General features: G+C 36.6%; 1 protein-coding gene across 1 annotated transcript in view; it reads left to right on the forward strand.

The window, feature by feature from the left end:
* Positions 1-7784, forward strand: part of lhfpl3 (lipoma HMGIC fusion partner-like 3) — a 56786-nt gene extending 49002 nt beyond the window's left edge. The window contains exons 2-3 of the mRNA XM_015392268.1: positions 6952-7182; positions 7780-7784. Of these exons, the coding sequence (XP_015247754.1) occupies positions 6952-7182; positions 7780-7784 (236 nt within the window). The remainder of the gene's footprint in view (positions 1-6951; positions 7183-7779) is intronic.
* The last annotated feature ends 2485 nt before the right edge of the window (positions 7785-10269 follow it).

Raw genomic sequence — 10269 nt, forward strand, 5'->3', positions numbered from 1 at the left:
AAGGGCAAAAACTCATACAGTGTATGCGGCCTAAAGCTTGGGTTGAAAGCGAGATGCAATGGTAGCACTGGGATTTGATTTGGGTACGATGTCCTATGCGAAGTGAAACTGATTTTTTCTTTTTTTTTTTATTAGTGGCTTTTTAAGTAGAGATTTTTGTTTTGGTTTGTAAGCTTTGTGTTGCTCTAAAATTTGAAATGTCAAGAGGAAGTTTTCGCCTTTTTAGAAGATTTCTTATAATAAACCATTTATCAAACTGAGACCCCATTTATAAATACATTATTTCGTTTACTGCAATCATTTTTGCTGAGACGTCTCATTGAAGGCAGGGTGTTCACCACTAGATGGCCCCAGTGAGCATTTGAAGCTTAAACATGAACCATGTGGTTTCATATTAGCCTAGTAAACTAGCCCCACCCGCCAGTGAGTGCTTACGAGTGGTCTAGCCTCGATCAATGCCCCAGGCCCTAGGATTGGCGGGCCAATCACAGCGCAGAGATGTTTTGGATGCAAAGTGGGCGGGGTTTTGAAGGCGTGACGACAAAGCTGCACGACGACAGCAGCAGCTTTCGATAAAGTTAAAAGTTCTCTTTTCTGTTGCTTTTGTGCAATAAAAGTACGTTCTAAGATCATTTGAGGTAAGAACATTATACTTTAAAGCCTCACTATATGGTCCATTTACTGATTTAATGCGTAATTAAAAAAGCTATTTCCGAAGTTGAGACGAGCGCAACAACCAGCGGAGCTCTGAAGCTAACTGCAGCCAGGGCTAACCGCAGCCCGTCTGCAGCGACCCCCTCTCGGCATAGTCGTGTGTGAAGGACCGCTGGCTATGATCGCGATTTTTGATTCAGCTTTGGAATTGGTTTTGGAAGGATTAGATTTGGGGTTTTCGTTGAAACGTGAGCAGGAAGAGGCTCTACGCTCATTCATTGACAGGCTGTTTGTTTACACTCCCCCACCAGCTTTGTGTAGCGCTTATAACATCACAGTCAGTTGCGCTCATTGGTCAGAGCGTTGGCCAATAGGCACAGACATGGTTGTTTTCATCAACAATCTTCCAATCACTTATTCATCGGGGCCAGACTAAATTAGACATTTAATCTCACATTTAGTCTGGTTTATTAGGCTACAAAGCCTCATCTCATCACGATTAGATTGAAATTGATCCAATTAAAATAATTAATCGGTAGCATATCCAGCATTCATGTCACTTTAAAACAAGTTTAAAAATCCTTTTGCTTAGAGTTGCTTTCCAGTTTTCTTTTTAACGGCTGATTCTGTTACCCAGCATGCACAGCACAGGAGGACATGCGTTTCTTGAAAACGTTAAATAAAATATGAAACAATGCTTTCTAGGGATCCAGACTTCTAATAAGCTCTGACCCATCCAAAAAAACACCCAATCCAAGAGAGAGAATTAGGGATGAGTTTAAGACTACAAATAAACTCAGTTTCTCCTCCTCTTTGGTGTAGTACTCAGCCGCCCAGTGTGAGATGTAGCTCATTACTTCACGTCTCCTGCAGCGCTCCAGTACTACCACATTAATGCTTTGAGTCAGAGATCTTCTTTTGAGCATTTTTAACAGCCTGTCCTCCATTTTCCTGTTGACCTCAATCATAGAACGCGTCACAGAAACAGATCTCTGCTGTTGTCTGCCAATGCAAATGTTACCTTGTTTATTCAACGATGATTATAAAGTTAATGTGTGTACATATGAAACACTGGAGAAATTAGATGCTCCACTCTGTTTACTGCAAACTGTCATACAACGGTGGTAGAAAATTGCTGATGTTTGTGCAAGGCTAATCACAGTCATCAGGAGACCACTCTATTCTGTGATTCAATCAGAGGAGCATTTTGTCCTTTGACCTGGTCAATTTCCTTGTCAGAAGAACACTATTTTGTAACCCACCCCATGTGTTATGATCTGCTAATAAAAAGGCTTCTAGATGTAGCTGAATGTAACTCTCTCCTTCTGCAGAAGCTGTTAAAAATCCCTCTTCTGTGTCGACTCAGTTCCTCTTTTACGAACCTACATTTTTGAACCTAACATTACCTTCGGGTTTAAGGCTGTCCAATCTGAACACATCACTTGTGTTAAGAGCTGAAATGAGTCGACACATCGGTCACAAGTCATGATTTATGACAGGGACTGTGTGCAGGAGACTGCATGAAATCTGTAGGAAGGTTAAAAAGAGAAACATGCATCCGTCAGGAGACAAAAAGTCTGCATGAGTTTGAGAAGATGCATTAATGGAAAGATGCAACAGAATTTCTGTACAAGTCTAAAATTATCTTCTTGGGAGCTTTTTTTTTGCTTTCAGGGGGAAAAGGGATTAAAGGTGTAGTATGACTTGAAGATTAGATGGAATGCATTTTTATATTCAGAGCAAAAACAAGATAATGATCTGATTTGCCAAGAAGAGGTCTTGCTCTTAAATATTTACATAAAAAATGCAACATTTAATAAAAAATCATGATCAAAGAGTACCTGACGGGGTACTCTGAAGGGCCGTGAGTCAGAAGAGGTGCTCAGTGCAACAGGAGAACCAGAGGGGATGATTCCTGCTCATCACTATGAGACTTTGAAGCTTTTGGATTTAACTCAGAAAGACAAACCTTTAAAAGAGAAATGACGCATTGACGCATCTCAGATTACGTCCAGATCTACTCAATCATTATTAAAACAGAAAACGTTGTTTATACAAAAGAGAAATTTAGTTTCACATAAAGAGAACGACTTGCATGACTGAAAGCACAGCCGCGTCGTTACTTTCATTTTTAAAATGCAATCTCAGGACCTGATCTAATCAAGAATTGCACAGCTTATGCACCTGATAACAAGGACTGAAACACATTTTACAATATTTCTATCTACAAAGACACTTCAAATACCAAAGAAAAGACTTATAAGCATAAAGGGTGGAAGCTAAGCTAATTAAAGCTGTTAAGACATGGATTTATACCAAGAGATTATTTTCTATTGGTAACTTCCGGAGGGAGAGCATTTTGCACAACAACCCTTTGCTTTATACAGACAGAGATTGTGTATATATATATTTATAATTTAACTTTTGCCCATTCTTCTCTAAAAAACAGCTCAACGTCAGTCAGACTTGATGGAGGGCAGGTGTGTGAGACGATTGTTAAGTCTTCTCACAAATATCTTAGTTTAAGGTCTCATCAGGAAGCCAGATGGAAAGCTTAGAAAACATTTTATAGTTGTCTTAAACTAACAGAACGGCTGTAATTGAACCAGATTTTGAAATTTTTGCAGAATTTTTATTATTTAGATGCACGATTTCATAAAACAATACTCTGACCTTTTAGATTCTTATGTCTACAGATGATAAAAACTAGTACTATAATTAATGACAGTTACTAAAAGCCTATCCAAAACCATTTATAGGGCAAGTTACTGTTTTTAAATGGTAAAACATTCAATATCCAATACAATTTAGTTTTTTTATATAGTGCCAATTAACAACACATGACATCTCAGGGCACTTTACAGAGAGATTTCAACCAGATCATACAGCAGTTATCAGTCACTGTGATACGGGGTCTACAAAACAACAACAGTCAGCTGGTGACAGAGTCAATTTAAGTCAAAATTATTTTATTTTACCAAAAGGGTAAAACAAGGTTCCAGCCCATATTACAGTTTCATTGATGCACATTTGATTAGTTAAAAAGTTGATATGTTTCATGATGCTGCAGCTGAGTTGCTATTTCATTTGTTTTTTGAGAAAAGAAACTTTTAAATAAACTTTTTAAAGCAGGGCTCACCAAGGATATGTTTCATGTGTCTAATGACACCTAAATAAATAGAGTGAGAGCAGCTATTAAAGTCTATTCTAGAAGCACAAGATCTATATCCAGCCATTCAGCAAATATCCTGCTACATGACTGAACATCTTATTTTGGCATTTGACCAATTAGAATTGAATGATACTTGACCTGCTGTAAATTATACTGGAAAAAAAAGGTAAGTCAAGTAAAAAAAAAGGTAAAAAGCTAAGTGAAAAGTAAAAAACTTAATTAGCCTACTTAACAATTAACAAAAATGTAAGTAAAAATAAAAAATGTAAGTAAAAATAAAAAATGTACGTAAAAAACGTTTTTCTTTCACATTTTTGTGTTTTTCATGAATTTCTTATAGAAGCACTTTTATTATTTTTCTTAATAAATTCGGGCAAGTTGGCATTTCTTGTTATTACGTTGACATTTTTGTCATCAAAATATCCATATTTTTTTAATGTTACAACGGTAATATGATCTTGTCCTGGATTGCAATAACAGTATTGGCTGGAAATTTTAATTTTCAACGTATTTCACTGAGTGTCCTATAAACAGTGTGAGAAACAGTAAGATGCAACATAAAGAGCAGCTTAGTGTGTTAATGCTTACAGATGATTGATTAAAGCTAGTACTATAATTAATGACAGCTAAACTAAAACAAGCATTAAAATAGTAACAAATAAAACCAGCTAAAACATTCTAATAACTAATTGATACAAAATATAGTAGAGGAATTAAATGGAGATGGAAAAATCCAGTTTGAAAGAGAAATTTCCTGTATTTTCTAGAGATTCTGGCCAAATAGAGCCGCTTGTAGCTCTAATTGGTTACATTTAGTTCTAATAACATTACAGAGATATCTCAGAGAATTCGGTTATTCTCGCTAAAAAAAAAGCCCTATTTAATGAGCCTTTTTAAATCTATTCTAGAGTGTAAAACGTTGTCCCTAAAGATAGAGGAAGCTTCTAAAGTTTAGCATAGCAGCTTCCCCGTCCAACATGCGTCCTGTTGTGAGGAAACGGCTCCCTGCCGACAGGAGCAGTTTCCTCCTCAGACAGATGATTTCTCATGAGGAGGAGTCGTGATCAGGAGTGTCGCAGACAGCTTGTGATGACAGCGTAGGTCAACACATGGTTCTGTTTCTACACCTCGTTCAACACCTCTGCCTCGTCTCTAAACTGCTGCCAACACGTCTTCTCTTCCAAAGCTATTTCCCCCTCTGCCTCCATTGGAAGGTGTTTATTTTACATCTTTCTATCTCTATTCTCCCACTCTGCAGAATCTGTTAGTTCAATCTCTAACGTTCTGCTTTTTCTCATAGTAGCTTCATCTGGTCTGTTCCTGTTTGGCTGTGACTCCATCCTGGAGAGAAATATCAGCTGTGCTGCTGCCATCAACTCCTTTGTTTATATATATTGGAGAACAGCCTGTTTTTCAGTGTAGTCCTGTTTCTCTGACTGTGACTGGCTGGATGGGCTCTCTTCATCCTTCTTCCTGTTCAAAGGGAGCTTTTCCTCTCCACTGTCGCTACAAGCATACTTAGAGTGAGGGATTGAACTTGAGTCAATGTAATCAACTGGTTTTCCTTAGATAGAAAACTTTGAATCAATCTGACTGGTTGATCTGGTGAACTGGAAAGTGTCTTGAGATGACGTGTTGTGAATTGGTGATATGGAAATAAACTGAATTGAATTGGTCAGACTCTTATAAAGATATATTTTATCTCTGCAGGACGTTCATGTCGTTACTTTCTAAATATCTGCTGATCAGCAGCTCCCCTGTTTTCTTCCCATTTGTTTTTTTCCTCTCTGAGACACAAACAAGACGTTATTTGATGCCTAGCTGAATTCAGCTGAATTTTTTCTTTAAGGTTAAAAAAAACCAAGGCTGCAATCAGAGGAAATTTTCTCAGGCATGAAGATAAAAGTGCCGTGTTCCATCTCTTTCCAAAATAGTTTGATTCCTTGAAGTTACAATGAGTTATAAACATAAAATCTGCAAATACAGCTCAGATTAAGAGCATCGACAGCAGAATTTAACGACACAATTCAACTCAAATGGGGTCAAAAGTACTTAAAAATCACTAGATTTAGCATTATTTACTAAAAAAAAAGGTAAATATTACAATATTCTGATACCCCAAAATAAAATTCACTGAAACCGGTTATATTATAATTTATATTATAATTTCCTTGTGATATATTTTAGATAAGAGACAGAATAATTGTCGTCCACCTTAAAAAAAATGTCTTCATGAAAGCGTGGTAAGACTGAACCGTTTACCGTATGCCACAAGAGATGAAGAGAACACAAAGATTTAACGCGCAGGAAGGTACAGGGGGAATCCAACGCTGTATATCACCCTGAACACAACATCACCATGCTGAAACATGGTGGTGGCAGCGTTATGCTGTGGTGAACTCCTGTATTAACCCACATATGGGACAGTGGTTCACTCCAAGCAGGAGAATGACCTTAAAAATTCAACCGGAGCTACAATAAATGATGTAGATTAAAGCATTTTACTGTTAGAATGGCCTAGTCAAAGTCCAGATTAGGGCTGCAAATAATTATTTTACAGATTGATTATTCCTTTATATCAATTGATTAATAATCGGGTAGCAAAAGCCTCCTTAAAGAAGATATTTTTACAGAATTGAAACCAGTCTTAAATGCAAAATATATATATATATATATATATATATCTTTTGTACTATTTTAGTAATTACGATGAATTGATTTCTAAATTAGTTGCTTATTTACAATAATTGCTTAATCATTTAATTTCTAGTCCAGATGTAAATTAAACAGAGAATCTGTAGCAAGACTTTGCTGCTTTACATATAATTTCAGCCATTTTACAAAGATGAATTGGTTAATGTAGATGCACATCACACATTTTAAAGAATAAAAAGTCATGCACTCAAGCATGCACAGCTTTGTTTCCCAATTAATAAACTCATAATAAATACCTGTGACATAAAATGTAATCAAGTTTTTAAAGGCTTGTATTTGTCGCAAAGCAACCTGCTGCAGCAGAGTGTTTTTTTTTTAATGAGCAGGATTCTGTTTCCAGGTTTCCAGCCCAATTTCTCCCCTGGTAGCCTGTTTAGCTCCTCACCCATCTGTCTCGCCTCCTGCTTCAGGTACCAGCCTGATTCTGGGCTGCATGATCTACCCCGACGGCTGGGACAGCGACGAGGTGAAGCGGATGTGCGGCGAACAGACGGACAAGTACGCCCTGGGTGCCTGCTCGGTCCGCTGGGCCTACATCCTGGCCATCATGGGCATCATGGATGCTCTCATCCTCTCCTTCCTGGCTTTTGTCCTTGGAAACCGGCAGGATAATCTGATGTCTGAGGATCTGCTGGGAGAAAGTAAGACAACAATCTACATTATTTGCCTTTATAATATATCAGTTTACACTGATTGTTCAAGAGTTCATATTAGGACAAGTTTCAAAAGAATGTTTTTGTCTCAGCAGCAGCTAAAAAATTGTTTTTTTTTTCTGTTTGAGCAGAAAGTAAAAAATAAATGAGCTGTGTTCAATAACTGAATAATGGATAGAAGCAAGACAACATCAGAGAGCTCTTAGATCGATCTTTAGAGTCGGAGAAAACAACAGGGGAATAAAATCATTCTTTTCTACTAAAACAGATATTTATTTCATTTATGTCTTTCATTTTAAGGTAAAAACAGTCTGATATTTTACGTTCCAGTTATAGCAGTTTACAAACACTAAACAAAGATACTTTTCAGATGAAAGTAAAACTTATCGTAATACCTTTTGATATTCGTCCTAATTTTTAGGGCTTTTTAATGCATTAAATTAAGCAGATCATATAATTTTGGATAAAAAATAGCTTGAATTTCACATCTAGTTATATGAAATAGATTAACCCAAACTTAGTCCATATGATTCCATTGGAATCCAGTCAAACAGCCCAATTCCTGATTACTGAATTTCCCTTTAGGATAAATAAAGTATTTTGACAGAATTACATACAATTGAGTCCAGATTATGTTGAAATACAAACCCTATTCGGTTATATTTTATGGTATTTAGAAAAAAGTAATCTAAGATAGTATGGCTGGTTGTATAAAATCATCAACTTTGCATCATTTCCTCATCCAAACAAGCATGAGGTGACAGTGGAGAGGAACAACTCCTTTTAAACAGAAGAGTCAGTATGAATGATCCGTAAAAACATTTAGTCTGGAAGGAAAAAAACGAAATAAGTTGTTACAAAATCTTATAAGCCTCTATCGCTAATCTTAGTTAGCACAAAAACTAATCATTTCTTCTGCTCGTGAAGCAATAATTGGTTATGACCCAAACAGAGGCGTAGCCAGAGAGTTTTTATAAGGGTGGCCAGGCAATAACCACTGTAGACTGAGGGGGGGCCGAAAGCGGATTGGCACCAGAACCTCCGGGTCAATGTACTCTGTTCCAACAGGAAAAATGAACAAGCAAAACATCCATATTTTCTAAATAAAGACTAACTATACTTTCCTGCAGCCTTTGCTAACAAATAGATGCATATATTTCAAAATCTGTAATTTCTAGATAAAAGGTATAGTGAATAAAACTCAGTTTTGAGTTCTGGGGCATAATTTAATCATTATCATTACTTACCTACTTGTATCAATAAAAATTCTGCATAAAATTGATATTTACAAGCCCTAATATCTACATAAATTGATTATTTGATCATTTTTTAATTAAAATTGTTATTTATCTTTGATTTCACTGAAGACCACAAGATGACTTGCAGAGACACATAATTTTCTCTTTACCCCATAGAACACAAAATCTATTTCTGAAAAAGAGCATGAATTCTGTATTTAACATCTTTGATGTTAGTATATAGATGTGAAAAATTAACCACAAAAAAAAAAAAAAATGTTTTGAATGTTTAACTTGAGAGTATTACTGCTGACAGTCTGTATTAGAGGGAAATAAATGGCAGGGGTGGCCAATGATTGGCTAAGGGTGGCCATGGCCACCCCTGGACCCCATCTAGCTCCGCCCCTGGACCCAAACAATCCCTTAAGTAGAGTCTAAAGAAACTAAATAAGAGACAAAATGAAAGGGTTTCAACTAAGCTAATTTTTTCATTCAAGTTCTTCAGTATAAAGATAAATAAAAGTTTTACATTAGTCCTCCTGCAAAACCTCAGGTCCAAACCAGCAGCTTCATCCCTTCTTTTCATGCAGTTTTTAATTTGCATATGTTGTAAAGGATCGCTAAACACCACCTGCTTGCCTCCTTTTGTTTTTTGTTTTTTTCTGGACCAAATGATGGGCATTCTGTGACCCAAAGAGAATGATTAATGGAGAAAAATATGGGAAGCAAGGATGATGAAATGCATTTGGAGAAGGAGGGAGAGATGGATGAGTGTCTGAAAGGAAAAACACACAAATATCAGGGGTTAATTGAAGCCCGGGGGGATGGTGGACAAAGTCATGAATTACTAATGGATGTTTACACAGCTTGCTGCTAAACTGTCTCAATGAATCAGAGCCAGCACATCAGTCAGGACACAATGGTCTGTCCTTTTATGAGGAGGGGAAAATGCATTATAAACAAAAAGACTTGAATAAGTAGAGGAAGATTAAAAACCATGGAGGAGGGAGGAGAAACACAGGTGTTGGATTGGAAATAAACTGATTGATCTTATTGTCAGGGTCTGTGGAAAAATCACAACTTTCTACCAAAGTAAAAACCATTTAATCCAATTCCTTAATCTGGTCCGCTGAAACCTTATGAAACACTGCCACCTAGTGGTCACTTGTGTAATATGTTTCTTTTTTTGTGTTTTTATTCCCACAGAAAGTGGAAATAATGTCATATAAATCCTGGAAATGAAGGATTCACACATATGGGTATGTATGCTAAACATGATCAGTTACTAGAATAGATTTTTTTTTTTTGAGCTAATAAAAATCTAGAAATCTGAATTTTATAGTCCACTCTGTGGTAAACTTTTTTGTTTTAACCCTTTAAAGGACACTCAGTGAAATATGTTGAAAAGTTCAAGCCAAGGACAAGACCTTGTTACCTTTGTAACATTAAAAAAACATGGATATTTTTTTTTCCAAAAATTATATCATTGTAATAACAAGAAACACCAACTTGTCCAAATATATTAAGAAACAAAAAGTGCTTCTATAAGAAAATTGTGAAAAAACATTTTTTCCTGGTCCAACATAGCCTTAGAGGCATTAATACTGACATGGGGGGATTTACCATTAGGCAACACTAGGCAGGTGCCTAGGGCCCCAAGTTCCTGGGGGCCCCATAAAACTCTGTTTACATGTATGGTTAATACAACCATTCCTTATTTCTGCACATTAATTATGTTTTTGATAAAAATCCTTTGGCTAAAATGCCATCAGAACGCTGATAATATTAAGTGTGTCTCAGCCCCCCCCTTCAGTGTCCACCATATTGGATCAGTCCA

The sequence above is a fragment of the Cyprinodon variegatus genome, unplaced genomic scaffold, assembly GCF_000732505.1.
Source record: "Cyprinodon variegatus isolate N-32 unplaced genomic scaffold, C_variegatus-1.0 Scaffold583, whole genome shotgun sequence".
In the NCBI taxonomy this organism is placed as follows: domain Eukaryota; kingdom Metazoa; phylum Chordata; class Actinopteri; order Cyprinodontiformes; family Cyprinodontidae; genus Cyprinodon; species Cyprinodon variegatus.